Genomic DNA, 15676 nt, shown 5'->3' on the forward strand with positions numbered 1-15676 from the left:
ATGAGGATTTGGAGGATAGACCAACCCATCCCAGGTCAAAGTATGAATTAGTGGGAGAACTAGGGGACAAGCTGCCATCCTTGACACGTCTTAGCTGAGGGCTTTGTAGAGCTCTAAGTACTAGGTCTTTCCTTTGGACTGTCATGGTACTTCTGAGTTTGGGTAGATCAATCCAGCATTTACTGAGTGATACCAGGATTTCTGGAACTGAAGTTGGGGAATTGGAAGTGGGAGGAGGCTATGCCAGTCTCTTCAGTGGCATGTCTGGGGCAGGGCCAACCTCTGGGACAAGTAGAAGGCCCTGTTAACCATGTTTCTTGTCTCTCTTTCCACAGAAAATCACCAACCGTGTCTTAGGGAGAAAAGTTCCTTGGGATTGATGAGCAAGATGATCTTCTTTGAATTTTTATATTTTGTGTTTTTAAAATTCCAGACTTAGGTGTACGTATTACGTGCGATGTGAATATTTAACAGCTGAATATGTTTTTGTGTGTGTTTAATAAAAGTTATGTGATGTTTTTGGCAGTTTAAAAATAATGACTTTGTAGGGAGTTGGGGGAGTCACGGGTGCAGATAAACATGACTTTGTTTTGGGGGGACCTTCTCACCTGACTTCTGAAAGAGTGCCTTTATTTTTCAATTCCTCCCAGGAACAGGGCTTTTTTGTTTGGTATGTATTTTTGTACTTTTAGAAAATAAATGACTTTTGACTTAGAGCAAAGCAAGCAGCCTAGAATTCTTTCTTCCCCAGATAGAAACGTTCAGGGGGTTCTGGAGGCCCTTGCAAAGGAGCCAGGGCTGGCTCTGAGGGCTTGGGAGCTCTGGAGGCTTTGGACAGGGAATATTTAAGCTTTATGTTTTATCATTGAGGAGGATGTGTTGATAGAGGTAGTATCCAAGAACCCTCCCAAATCCAGCTCGTGTCCAGTGAGAGCCTTCTCTTAGGTGGGATGGTAGGCTGGACTAGATGGAAGCCCCAGCAGAACCCCCTAATGGCAGACGGGCTGCAGCGAATCTTGCCAGGGAATATTGTAGGCCTTTGTATGCTCCAGGCTGAGCAGGGGCGACCAAGGGAACAGGATGAACCACCAGCAGAAGCCAAATGTCAGGGCCACAGCCCGAAGGGGACCCAACACCTTGGCCCCTTGCTTCAGTCCCAAACACAGTACCCTCCCCCAGGCTCCCGCCAAGAGAATGTATCCATTCAGTGCCTGGCACATGCTCCCTCAGTTGAATTAAAAACATAAAACCTCAAGCCTTTGGAATACAGCCTCATAGTCCTGAGATGCCGAGTCCCCACAGTGTGCTGAATATGAAGTAAGTGCGCCGTGAGAAGCAATTTGGTAGTGTGGACGCAGCACCAAACACTGCCTGCAAGACCAGGCTTTGGCTGTAGTTGTAGGCATTACTTTGTGACCTGGAAAACTCACCGGACCTCTGAGTGCCAATTTCCACATCTGTAAAATGGGCATCATAAAGCATTCATGCAGGATTGTAGTTTGCCAAGTGCTTTACAAATGCTTCATTTGGTCCTCCAAACAACCCGGGAGGTGCTCCTGCTCCTCCTGGGTCCTGGGCTCCTCAGCCACACCTCTTCCCTTTCCAGTTACTTAGGAGCCTTAGGGTAGGGAATGTCTCCCTTGCTTATATTTATATCTCCAGCCTTAATAGTGCTTGGCACAATTTGAGTGCTTAATGAAGATCCATTTCCTCAGCTCTCATTTATTGCATCGGTGATCTTGTTCAGTTGTTTTCAGTCGTGTCTGACTGCGACCCCATTTGAGATTTTCTTGGCAGAGATACTGGAGTGTTTGCCATTTACTTCTCCAGCTCATTTTACAGTTGAGGAAACAGAGGCAAACAGAGTGAAGTGACTTGCTCAGTCACATAGCTAGTAAGTGTCTGAGCCTGGATTTGAACTCAGGTGTTCCTGACTCCAGGCTAAGCACTTTATCCACTCCATCACCTAGCTGCCTGTATCTGTGCTGTATCAGTTTGGATTTTATTTATCAACTATTATTTATATACCTGTTATCCATCATATATTATCTGTTACCTCTAGATCATTTATATATACATACATTATCTATTGATGGTACCTAATCTTTGCTCTCTCTCCTGTAAGTTTTAACTTTCATTTGGACTCTGGCTATTCCAGGAAGGCTACATGGCCACTCTGAGCTCCTCCCCTCCCAGGAGGGGCAGCATGGGCTTCCCAGGCATTCCTTGGTAGACTGAGGGACAAAAAACATGACCTCCACTCCAATTCTGGCATGACTGCTCTCCCCAGATATCTTGTGTGAAGTGAGGGCCCGGAGCAGAAAGCTCCGAGGTCCCTTCTGGCGCCAACATTGTCTTGTTTTCATCACTCCTCACAGATCCACCAAGTGAACAGCCAAGAGGCACTGTATACAGCACGTATCCTCCAGATTCTGGCTTTGCTAACAAGTGCGAGTAGGGGAGGGAAGGTGTTCTGGTGACTCAAGACACCTCCATGGCTAAAGGACCCCATGCCCCGCCTTGTCCCTTGGCCTTTCCTCAATCTAGAAGCAAGATGGCACCTTCGTGAACTAACCATCCAGAAAGGGACTAATGATGTAGTTTGGCCACCAGATGGTGCCACACAAGCCACCAGTCAGTTGTTTTTGGGGGTGGAGACTTAAATGTGCAGGGACTGGTTTTTACCAGGGTTCACCTTTACAGGCCATTCTCGTTCCTACTGCAGGGGGTAGGCAGGCAGGACATTGCCGGCCCTGATTCAATCAGACTAGTTAAAAGAAGAAAGCAGACTAATACACTGAAACACTGACCCACGCCCCTAAAGCCCCCTCTGAACAATCTGCCCTCAGGCCACTGACCCCGCATTAACCATAACAGCTAAATGCCTTATGAGTATTAACTCATTCGATCTTCACAGCAGCCCTGGGAGAGGTGCTATTACATCTGACAGTGGAGGAAACAGAAACACACTGAGTAGGTGACTTGCCCAAGGTCACACAGCTGGCACTGTGGCACCACCTAACAGCCTATGTGTTAAAATAACAATACCATGGAATGTCTGTCCAAATGTCTAAGGCTAGGGGGCATGGCATCAATCAGAAGGCTCTGTTCTGATGTGCATCTGTGCAAAAGGAGGAGTGACTCAATAGGAAAGCAGTGAACCCAGAGAGCGGTCTCCCCCTCAGGCCCATTGCCGCTGGGGGCAAGGCTGAAGAGCCTTGGTAGGTAGGATGGATCTCCAGTGAGGGCAGCAGAGCCTGGCCGGAACAGATAGACCCGCTCTCCTCAGTTTTCAGGCCTAATCTGCAGTAGCTGAACAGGCTGGACAGAGAGAAGTGCCGAAGCCTTCGGCTTCCTGAAGTACAGGTCAGATAATGCTCTCTCCTCTTCCTCTCTGCCCTGAAATGAGTCTTCCTTTTCCTACAAGGAGAGAAAAACCACCCAGAGGGGAAAGTGTTCCAGTGATGGCCACACGTGTGGTCCTTTCAGGCCAGCCTCACAGGCTCCGCTGGCTGAGTTCCCCAGTCTGCCTGTCTTCTCTACCACATTCTTAATTATTTTTGTTATTCTGTCCTTGACCAACATCACCAGTGACAAGCACTTCCATATACACTGATGCGCAGAACAGACTGGACACAAACCATGAGTGTCAGTATGTACAGCTTACATCGAAAAAAAGGAATTTAATCAGTTCGACAAGTTTGTTCCCAAGGCTGTCTCACTTGTCTCTTCCTTCCAATCTTCCTATTCTCTTCTGAGAATTCTCCTAGTCTATTCTAAAAATATACTAGACTTTATTTTTTTGACCTTCCTCTCACTAACCCCCTCTACCTCTCCAAAAACAAAACAAAAAACCCTTCTTTGTTAACAACTAAAGATGTGTAAGCAAAACAAATCTACACATCTGCTGAGTTCGAAAATGTCTGTGCTTGATCCTACCTTCACAGGGGCTGGGGCACTTATGGACAGGGACACCCTTGACCTGTCGGGCTTTAGGCCAGTGAGAAAATCTTGTCCCCTCTCCATTTCCCACACTGCTTCCATATTCCTGCCTGCATCTCTCTCAGACATCCCAGGCCACTTTGCTCCCCTATACTTCTCCAGGCATGTCTGCTCCCTCCTGCTTATGTTGGGAATGTTTCCTCTGGTCCCTTCACATAGCAGTCCTTTATGCCTAGGTCACCATCCTCCCCTTTTCCTCTCTCCCTTGCTCCCACTTGAAGGCTGCCAAGCTCTCTGTGCCCCTCAAATTCCACCCCATCCATAAAGCCTTCCCAGGTTGGTCACCGAAATGCTCAAAACCATTCCCACATCCATCCCCTCACACTTAAAAAAAAATCTTTGTAGTGAGTGAATGCACCTTTCATGCACATTTCATATAATATTGTAGAATACATTCACTTCTGTTTGTCATCCCCTTATGAGACTGCTCACTTCATGAGACCAGGCACTGTTCCTTATTTATTGCTATTTTTAAAAAATTTAAGATATATTTTGAGTCTGGCTCTTTTTGTCTAGCTCAGGATGGGAGTGTAGCTGTCACTCAGGTAGGATCTCACTGTTCGTTGGCACAGAACTTATGCCCTTGTTTCTGACCTCAGCTAGTTTGCCCCTTCTTACACAGCCCAGTGGATCCCCTCCCCCATACCAACACTCACCATATTGGTGCCAGACTTACCATGGCATTTGACCCCCTGCAACTAACTCATGCTCTTTGGTAGGAGGGGTTATAATTATTGTTCAATACTTATTGGTGGCCACCTGATAGCTTGCGTTTATACTATGCCTTAAGATTTGCCAAGTGCCCTAATGATCTTAATTCATTGAAACTTCCCATCTCTCCCTAGCATAATGATCTACACAGAGGAGGTGCTTAATAAATGTTGGAGTGATTAAATATAGGTCTCAGTGGTTCAATAGTTAGGGCCTGTACCTGCGACTTATTAGGTGAGGAAACTGCCAAAACAAGTCAGCACCTTCTCTGCAGCTGGAGCATTCAGAAGTTAATTGACCTACCCAGGGTCTCATGGTGTCTGAGGGGGTTTCTGGCACATTGCTTCTGTCGTTCCTGCGTTCAGAGGAAAGACCCAGAACTCCAGGTGGGAGCAAGAGGGGGCCATGCCAAGTCCGATTCTAACCCTAAATGCCTAATCTGGTGGCCTTCAGCTTGCTAGGCACTACTTTTTCTCCTCACCCACCCTCCCCATTTACAGGCCCTCTTCCCCTGCTGGTCCCTGGTTCACGTAATAGATGAACATCATTAAGGAAAAGAGCAAGGCCACCAGGAAGCTGGTGAGAGCCAAGCCTGGAAGAGTAGGTATAACTCAATCAATGCTTGTTGATGGAGTGGGTGAAAACCTTGGAGGAGCCGCTTAGATCAGAAGATCTTTGAACTGGAAGGTTCATAGGAGAAAATGTCCCTCTCTGCCCTGGGGGAGGGAAGGAGAAAGAAAGAGGACGGGCATCCCAGTCCTTCCCCTGCACATCCAGAAGATCCTCAAAACTCTGACCAGGGCACTGCCAGCTCTTATTCTCTGAGAGCTTATACCATTTTGGGAGCGTCTGCTGGTGGTGGTGATATGTGTGGGAAAATGGCAACTGCTTTTGACTTTGGAGGAGAGAGTGAGGAGGAGGCCACAGGGTCTGGATTCTTTCTAGAGGCTTTCTGCACTAGGTATGTTGAGTTCAAATCCAGCCTGAGAGTTTAACTAGCTGAGTTCAAATCCAGCCTGAGAGTTTAACTAGCTGTGTGACCCTAGGCCCTGGGTACCTCACTTAACCCTGGGTGCCTCAGTTTCCTCCTCTGTAAAATGAGATGGAAAAGGAAATGGCAAACCATCTCCAGGATCACCAGTGAGATGGACACAACTGAAAATAACATACCTAGAAAACAGAGAAAACTGAGGTTGACTCAGCTTCCTCCTGTAAAAGAAGATTGGACTGGAGGGCCTCCTCACTCAAATAGCTGTGATTTTATGATATCTCTCTGGAGTCCTCTGGGGAATGAGGGGGGGTGAAGAGGATGTGGATGACATTCATTTAGCTTTGTTCCTGACCCTACTTGGGAGCCTCAGTTTCCTCAGTTATAAAATGGGGATAATAAGCACCTACCTCGCAGGGGCTTGTGAGGATCAAATTACATATTGATACATGTTGAGTATTTTTCAAGTGTCTGGCACACAGTGGGTCCCAGATAAGTGTTTATTCTCTTCTCCCAATCCGTCCACCCATTGAGAATGTTTGACAGTTGGCACTGCCCAGCCAACAGAGGCAGAGCTGAGGAATGAATGAATGGGCATTTATTAAGAGTTTATATGTGCAAGGCACTGGGCTCAGCTCATATTCTTTTTTAAAAATCTTATTTTTTTCTAAATTTAATGAACATAAAGTATATGAAAAGTAGAAGAGAAAAAGAAGTTTGCTTAAAAATGTGCCAAGGTTATCAGTTATCTACTCAAGTTAACATTTTCAGACACTTAACACACTAGCTGTGTGACCTTGGGCAAGTCACAACCCCAATTGCCTCATCCTGGGTCATCTCCAGTCATCCTGATGAATATCTGGTCACTGGATTCAGATGGCTCTGGAGGACAAGTGAGGCTGGTGACCTGCACAGCCCTCCCTCACTCAAAACAAAGTCAAGTGCAAGTCATGTCATCATTGCTCTGATGGCATGGGTTTCTTCAGCAATGGATGAACACACATTCCAGTAAAGGAACACAACACGTAGAGGTGGGTTGACGTGTAAGTCAGATAGAAAGACCCCCTGGTCCTTAAGGTTCAGCAGCAAAACACATGGGCAATGTGTCTATGTAGTCATTTCCATCAGTTTCTGATGCTGAAGCATTTAACAGTGCCAAGGGTTCTGGTGGTGAGAACTTTCTGTTCCAAGTCTTCTGTTCCTGGGATGGTTGAGGAGGCAGGGGCTATATGCCTCCAGAAGGATTGTTTCACTGGACAATGGTTGCTGAGGCTAGTCTGGAAGCAGAACCAGGCTCTGGGGAAGGGTCACTGCTATTCCTGAGGCTCTTGGCTTTACTTACCCATTGTGGATGTCAGCAATAACTATTAGGAATGGTGTTCCTAAGAATCATAAAAATTAACCTTTATATAGTGCTTAATATATGCAAAGCACTGTGCTCACTTGATTCTCACAGCAACCTTGGGAGGCAGGCGCTGGAGGAAACAGGTTAAGTGCCCAGGATCACACAGTCAGTAAGCGTCTGAGGCTGGATTTGAACTCAGGTCTTTTTGACTCCAGGTCTAGTGCCCCTACCTGCACAGTGCTAGGCAGAATGCAAGTATCAAAAATCAAACAATCCCTACTTGCGAGGAACTTTCATTTTAATGGGGTTCACGGGTACACATATAAATATGCAGCACAAATATAAAGCATATACAAATGTAATAGTGATCAAAAATAAAAGCAGATAATATGTATATGGCACTTGAAGGGCTTAAGGTCTGCAAATATCTCATTTCACCTTCATAAGAACCCTGAGCGGTGGGGTACCATTATTATCCTCATTTTGCAGATAAGGGAAACTGAGGCTGAGAGGTCAAATTATTTGCCTAAGGTCACACAGATAATAAATATCTGAAATTGTATTTGAACTCATGTTTTCCTCACACCAGATAAAATGCTCTGTCCACTGCACTATGTAATCGCTTCTGTTAATTAGAATGTAGTTTGGGATGGAGGGCAGTAGCATCTGGAGTGACTGGGGAAGTCCATGTAGAAGGGCGTACTTGGATATGTGTCTTGAATGAAGATAGGGATGGTAATGTGGAGTTAAGGAGAGAGAGAGAAAGTTCCAGACATGGAGGATTGGCAGTACAAAGGCACTGAGGTAGGAAATGAGATTTTGTTTGCATTGTGGAAAGCTTTGTCTCATTCTTTCAGAGGCAGTCTGGCTTCATTGCCCTCTCAGAGTTCTAGAGGGGCACCCTGAGGGACTGAGTAGTGTCTAATGCTGGCAACTCAAGCACTAACCAGCTATGTTCCCCTCATTGTGAGGGGACCTGCGACTAGCCATCCCAAGTCCATCTAACAACATCAATTAGCTTTTATTAAGGGTTACCCTATCTGTCTGTCTGTCTGTCTGTCTATCTATCTATCTATATCTAATAAACATACAAACATTCTCCTTTTACCACCACCACCACATACTCACCTTGGGGACTTACTTTCCCCTGGGGAAATCTTTGGGAAAGCATGCTTGAAACTTAGCACAATTCCTACATGGCATTGTTCCCTCCAAATTCATTCCTGGTGGAGACATGACAGTCAGATGAGTCTGTCTCAACCCTCACAGTTAGGGTTAGGGTGCTAAAGTTCACTCCTTGTTCCCTGGGACATTGATGTTACACCAGTTGTAAAACTGGGTCTTGACTCTAGCCTCTAGATTACTGTGGCTCATTCTTGTCATCTTTTGAAACTCTACTGGTTGGAATAATCTCTCATGAATTAAGAAATGAAATTAAAAAAACAGGAGGCAAAAGATGAAATAGTTGAAGTTGACAGGCTTTTTTGAATGCTTCTGAAACCAATTAAATGAATTCTTCCTGATCAAGTGGTTAGGCAGCTGGAACTGATCCTAGAATGTCTACGTGTGTTCCACAATATGTCTCTTCAATGCACTTTTCTGATATATCATCACAGTAGCTTCTCCATGTGTACAGATGCTATCCCACGTGCTCTGCATTATGTAGTTATCCATTATGAGGAACAGAGAGAAAGTCACTTGGCTGGATTGTAAAGCATGGATGGAAAAGAATGTACAACATGGCTAAGTTGTAAAGCTAAAGCTAAGAGAGGAAATTAAAGCTAAAGAGAGGAAATTATATTTCATAGTAGAGGAAACAGGGAGCCATTGGAGTTGATGAATAATGTGGTTGAATCTGTACTTAAGGAAAATTACTCTGGTGACAATAGAGAGGATGGGCTGGAATGGTGAGGCAGGGAGAACAAATAGGAGATGACTGGCAATGTTTTAGATAAAATATGGGGAGGGTAACTGTGTGAGTGCAGAAAGGGTGTTGAATGTAAGAAATATTGTGGAAGTAGAAGGGGCAAAACTTGGCCACATATTGGCTAGGTAGAATGAGGGAGGAGGAGTTGAGGAAAATTCTGAGTTTATGAAACATAAAAATAGCAATGCTTGGAAGAGGAACGGGTTTAGGGAGAAAGATTGGACACATTGAATTTGAGATGTTTCTGGGACATCTGATTGGAAAGTTCACTAGGCAGTTGGCATTGTTAGACTGAAGTTCAGGGGAAATATTGGGTCTGGATATATAGATCAATTAGTCATTTGCACATACAAGATGTTTACGCTCGTGGGAATTGATGAGGTTATATAGAGGGTATAGAGAGAAAAGAGAAGAGAGCCCAGTATAGAATCCTGAGGAATACCTATAGTTAGTGGTTTTGATATGGATGGACTAACAAAAGAACATGAGAAAGGGTAGTCAGATAGGAGCAGAACGAGAGAGAATGTTATCCTAAAAACCTAGAAAAGAGAAACTCTCTAGGAACAGAAGGTAGCAACCTGTCAGATGCAGCAAAGAGGTTGAGAAGGATGAGAGGTAAGAAAAGATTTCCAGATTTGCCAATAAGTCATTAGTGACTTTGGAGAGAGCAGTTTCAGTTGGATGAAGTTGGAAGCCATATTGCAAAACCTTGACAGATGAGTGAGAAGAGAGGAAGTGGAAGCAATGAATGTAGAGGGCTTTTTCATGACTTAGAAGGGAAAGAGATATGGGATGATGGCATGAGGGGGGTGTCAGGATCTAGAGAAGGTTTTTTAAGGGCATGATTGAATGCAGTATGGAGGGACCCACCAGACAGGGAGAGGTTGAAGACAAGATGAAGGAAGTGGGTGTGGTGGGTGAAGTGGGGAAGGAGGAAGATACAAAGGGGGAAAGGGGAACAGAAGCCAGAGAGACAGGGAGAGAGTGCAATCTTCTGGAGAAAATGGGAGGGAATGGGATTAAGCATAGATGAAGAGGGAATAGCTTTGACAAGAAGAAGCACCACTTCATTGTCAGAGACTAGAAAAAGGAGGAGAGAGAAGGAGATGATGCCAAGGAGTTTTGAGATGAAGGTAAAGGAAAAAAAAGGGGGCTCACATCAAACAGCCTGAATTTTCTCAATAAATTAAGAGGCAAGGTCCTGGTGGTGGTGCAGTTGTAGGAGGCTTGAACAAGGATGAAGTTTAGAGAAGCTTCTCTGAAGAAATAAGGAATCACTTTGGAAGGAATAAAAGGATGTTTAGCCTCTGTATTCTATTTTTATGTTGCCCTCTGTTCAAGTAGTTTAGGGCAATTTTCTCCTATGATTTTGTGAAATATGGTTTTGCAGATTTTTTGAATGGTTTTTAGGATGTTCAGTGATTCTTCTCATTCTATTTTCCAGGTTATTTTTGATCTTCCAAATTTTTAGTCTTTTGACCCTGTTTTAACATCTCTCCTGTCACTGGAATTTTAAAATCTGTTTGCTCCACTCCATTTTTTCAGAATAAAATCTTGAGTGAGATTTTCAAACCTATTTTCCAGGCTTTTCACTATCAATTCTGAAAGTTCCATCTATTTCTTCAGGAAAAAGTAATATGCTGCCTTGGAGGAATTTGGTACCTTTAGTACAAAAGTGAGGGTTTCATCTTTTTACTTCTATAATCGTGAAGACCTTCCCCAGTGGAATGGGCAGGTGAGAACAATTTGTTCCAATGGCCATGGTTGAAGTGGTTAGAGTTTAGTCAGATATCAAAGACTCCAAAGGCATCCACTGCATCATGGGCCATCACCAGTCATCCTGAATATTGTCCTGCAACTGGACTTTGATGACTGGGAGAAAGAAGGAGGTTGAGACTTTGTGCAACTCTGCCTCACTGAAATCCAGTTCACACTCAAGTCAAGACATCACCCTTGTGTTATCATTGGTCCTCTTTGAAAACAAAGGACAGAAAAAAAGAAAACAAAGGACAGACAACAATATAAAATCTCCTTTGCAAACTACTTGATTTATTGCAATGACCAGATTACAATATTGGGAGTGTTGAAAGGTTGGCAATAATATTCATGAAGTCATCTTTGCTTCTCAGATTAGGTCAACTTTACTGTGTTGTGATGGATTGATAGCTCAAGGATGTATATTTATTTCCTTTGCACATTTTCCCCTCAAGAGTTCTAATATGATTCTTTATCTCTGGCTTCTCATCTCTTTTGTAAGTTTTCCATCTACTTTTGGAGTCCTCGTGGTTAATTCATCTCCCCCCTCCCCCCCTTGGAGTTTTTCTGTGACTTGATCACAGGATTCTTAGCCCATGTATTTCTTCATTATGTAATGAGGGGAATGAGCCAATAGAGCCCAAGACTTAGAGTATGGGCACCTTTGTGCTTTCTGGTAGATGATACAGAACATCAGCCATGTTACTTTTCTAGTTTCTATCCAAGATGTGGAGGCTTGGTGAGGCTTCTTCTGGCTCTGTGAGGGCTGAGGGGTTGGTGCTGTGGAGTGATGGAAAATCTGGCTGAAGAGCCAAAGAGATAGACGACACCGGAGAGACTGTACTGGAAGTGAGTATGGATGCAAAAACATGAGGGGACGGTTTTACTTTCTCTTCCCTGGCAGCTTCTGAGGGAGGGGGATGGTTCTGAGCTACCAGGGAGTGGGAATATCAGCAGCTTCTGTAGCTGCCTTGTCTCCCCACCCAGTCACCATGTGCCCCTGAGCCTGTAGTGCCTGATTCTTTTGTCTTATGCTTTCTTGATTTAAGTGAATAATAACAGCTAGCATTTATATAGCTCTTGAAGGTTTACAAATTGCCTTACCAATATTATCTCATCTTATGAGATAATAATCCTGAGAGGTAGGTGTAGAATTTTGACTACCTCCATTTTATAAGTGAAACAACTGAGGCAGGCAGTGGTGAAGGGACTTGTCATGGGTCCCACAGCTAGGAAGTGTCTGAGGTTGGATTTGAACTCAAGTCTTCCTGACGCCAGTGTGCTGTTTTTTTTTTTCCCATTTCTTCTGTCACTGCCATGGGACATTTTCAATTCATTTTTAAACAAAATGGGTATTTAGTGATGGAAGCTTTGAGAGGAGCTTTGAAAGGTCATCAAGAAGAATTAATAGTAGTGACCATCAGTCAGGAGCGATAGTAGATAAGTTCAATGAGGAATCAGTCCTGAGGAGCATCTGAATTGACTTAGCCCAGGCATGGATGGACCTGTTTTTGAGATACTGTATCCTACAAGGTGGTGGGCAAACTGAGCAAGGGAGTGAGTGATTTGTTTTGTCCCATAAGGGAATGGGGACTCTGATTAATGAAAAAAAGACTCCAAGGTCCAGGAACTGAGGTACCCCTTGACTTTACATGCAAGCCTTAAAGCCTTATTGCTCATGTTTGAGCCCACTCTGCCCGAAGACCTTGTGTGAGTGAGAGGGAGAGTGCACTCCTGGGCTGTGGAGAATCACTTTTAACCTTAGCACTTTCTCTAGAAGGGATTGAGGCCCCTATTCAAAAGGATTTTTTAAAAATGTCCTTTGTTTTGGCTTCTCAGTAAAGATCCTTTTGTAAAAATTAATTGACATCAACTGGTTGATTGCTATTTGGGGAGAGCCCGCTGGATGGGGGCTTGTGAATGATAGAGTTGGAAGCCACAATCTTTCAACGTTGTTACCCTTAGAACTTTGAGGGGAGGAGTAATCAGTTACCCTCTGGGGACATGACTGGCTGGTTCCAGAGAGGGTTGGAAAGTGAGGCCAGAGAGGCCAGACAGGGGATTTCACAACCACTAACTGCAGGTGTTCCTCAGGATTCTATGCTGGGCTCTCTTCTCTTTTCTCTCTATGTTCTTTATATAACCTCATCTGTTCCCGGTATTGGAAACATTCTGCTTGCTTGTTTCTTCAGTCTCTCTGCTAGGGATGGCTGGTGAAGGTTCCCCTCCACATGCCCCAATACTTTTTGTTACTTCACCTCCCCCAGCTGTAACCAATTGGGACAATCCTTAACCACCCAGAACTTCTCCTTTCCTTCATCTCAATAACAATTTTATTGTCATTTTTCTTTTGGCTATTCAATAAGTAGTTATTGCCACTTTGGTGGTAGCACAGAACTCAGGATGGGAGTCAGTTACATTGAACTCGCTGTCCTCAGCTCAGAATGGAGACCCAGTCATCATGGCTGACCATTTCTTCAAAAGTCCTGTCCTCTCTAGCTGGGAGGGAGATCGTGAACCTTGATGGAGGAGCCTCAGCCTGGGAGTCTGGTCTGTAGGCTTTGCCCTGTCTTGGGTAGAGTGGCTGATCTGTGGTTGCATTGTTCTCTCATATTGGCCTCTTCCCATTTGGAATGGAGCTGCTGAAGGGAAACTGGGACCCCTTTGAACTGACTGGGATCCTGAGCTTATAGCCTGGTCTTTTGTTGTCATATCTTTCATTTTTGGTGAGGATTATCTCACTGGGGCTTGTCTTAGCTCATCTCTCCTGCTTGTGAATCCTCTGCTCAATTTTGTTATTTCTCACTGTCCCTGAGGCCGTTCTAGGGAAAACTGGGTTTGCCAGAAATCACTCACCCACTTTTGCAAAAAAACTCTTTTCTTTTATAAAAAAAATTAACATTTTATTTTTCCTAGTTACATGAAAAAACAATTTTAACATTCATTTTTAAAAATTTTGACTTCCAAATTCTCTCTCTCCCTCCCTCTCCTCCCTGTCCCTGAGACAGTAAGAAATTGATCTAGATTACACATAAGCAGACATGTATTTCCATATTTGTGAAAGAAAACACAAACAAAAAACAAACAAGAAAAAGTTTTTAAAAGCACGCTTTGATCTGCATTCAGACGCCATCAGTTCTTTCTCTGGAGATGGACAACATAAGTCCTTTAGAATTGTCTTGCATCATTGTATTGCTGAGAATAGCTAAGTCCTTCACAGCTGAACATCCTACAATATAGCTGTTACTGTGTACAATGTTCTCCTGGCTCATGTTCATTTCCCTTTGTATCAGTTCATGTAAGTTCAGGTTTTCCTCAAAACGTCCTGCTCATCATTGCTGACAGCACAATAATATTCCATCACAATCATATACCACAAGTTATTCAGTCATTTCCCAGTCGATGGTATCCTCTCACTTAACAATTTTTAGGCACCACAAAAATAGTTGCTACACATAGCCTCCCTTCTTTTATCAAACATCAAAGTGCAAGGTTGTATCACTTAATCAATTAAAATCACTCTCTTATGTTGTTTTACTTCTCTGTTTAGAGGGGCTATATCTTGTGGAGAACTCAATTGGGAATGTGCTGGTAGTTTGCAAGATATGTCAAAGCAAAAGAAAAAAAATCTTTGTTCCTTCAATAGCTTCTCCTAGGCCATGATTTGGAGGGTCTTTCACTAGATTCCCAAAGAAATTACAATTATGCTGTATCATTTAGTGATTGATTCCTTTCTGTAATAGACCCTATTCTCCATTTTGTCAAGCTCCATAGCTCAGTTAAGTTCAAGAATGAAATCTCTCCTAAGGCTGATTGAGCATTAAAGACTTGGTTGAAAGGGAATGATATTATCATACTTACAAGGTAGCCAGTGGGGCATCTGTTTGCTGACCAATTTAACCAGGGATCTCAAAAGATAGTTCTGTCCTTGCCCGATCTTGTGTAATTAGGGGTAGTTAGACCTCCCAAAGGAACAACCAGCTGGGTGTCCTGGTCTAGGTGATTCTGATTTTCTAGTTGAGATTACAAGAGGCAGTTGAATACCATAAAGCAATTAACATTCCTTAATTGTCAGAGGAGCACAATCATCTATACCTGAAGGCTATCCCCACCTTCCCCAGCTGTAGCCAATTGGGACATTCCTTAACCACCTAGAACTTCTCCTTTCTTTCATCTCAATAAAGATGTTTTTTTTCTTCTCATTGTGGTCACTGACTTGACTGAAGCAGCTCAGTCTGACCCATTTCATTAACAGCTATACACCTTGCTGTTAATAAGCTGTTGTTTTGTTTAGAGAAGATCTTCCTCAGCTTGCCTTTGTTGTATTTTACTCACACAGCAAACAGGTTGGTCCTTGCAAGTGGCTCAACCCCCATTGACCTTTAGAGGACTCCTATTGGAACCCCAAGGTTCCTGAGTATTACACCAGCTTATATCAAGCTAAGGAACCTCATTTGGGGCATAGAAGAAGTCTGTGCAATTAGACCAGAGAACTGGAATAAATTTCAGGATACATTGTACTAACAGAAGGAAACTTGTAATCATTTTTTGGGATAGATTGTGCAAAAGTGCTAGCTAAACTAGCTGAACTAGACACCCAATCGGTCCATGAGATGCACACACTTGTTCATCAATCGCTACCTGAGACAGGAAAACATTTCCAGAAGAGGTGGCATGGAGTGGTGAAATATCTAAGTGTCTTAGATGTTTATGAAGGAAAGGAAGGGCAGGAAAGAAAGAAGGAACTAGCTATCAATACCCCGGTACAGGCAGCTTCAATTCAAATCATCACACAGCTACTGTCAAGAGTCTCAAGATTCATACGAGTGTTTTGATTGTTGATGGACTGTGTTGTCATAGAGTACAGAGAGAAAAACAAGGACCTCAAAAGTGAAAGGGGTGATGGGTCTGCAGCTTCCCAGAGCAACAACAAGGTATGACAGTGTCG

The 15676-nt window shown here is 43.8% G+C and overlaps 1 protein-coding gene across 10 annotated transcripts in view; it reads left to right on the forward strand.

The window, feature by feature from the left end:
* Positions 1–721, forward strand: part of ALMS1 (ALMS1 centrosome and basal body associated protein) — a 146890-nt gene extending 146169 nt beyond the window's left edge. For 6 of the 10 annotated variants that reach the window (XM_072629039.1, XM_072629101.1, XM_072629163.1 and 3 more), the window contains one exon: positions 336–721. In XM_072629039.1, the coding sequence (XP_072485140.1) occupies positions 336–380 (45 nt within the window). In that variant the 3' untranslated portion in view covers positions 381–721. The remainder of the gene's footprint in view (positions 1–335) is intronic. The other 4 variants (XM_072629740.1, XM_072629815.1, XM_072629236.1 and 1 more) reach the window with 1 other exon arrangement.
* The last annotated feature ends 14955 nt before the right edge of the window (positions 722–15676 follow it).

The sequence above is a fragment of the Notamacropus eugenii genome, chromosome 1 (assembly GCF_028372415.1).
Source record: "Notamacropus eugenii isolate mMacEug1 chromosome 1, mMacEug1.pri_v2, whole genome shotgun sequence".
Lineage (NCBI taxonomy): Eukaryota > Metazoa > Chordata > Mammalia > Diprotodontia > Macropodidae > Notamacropus > Notamacropus eugenii.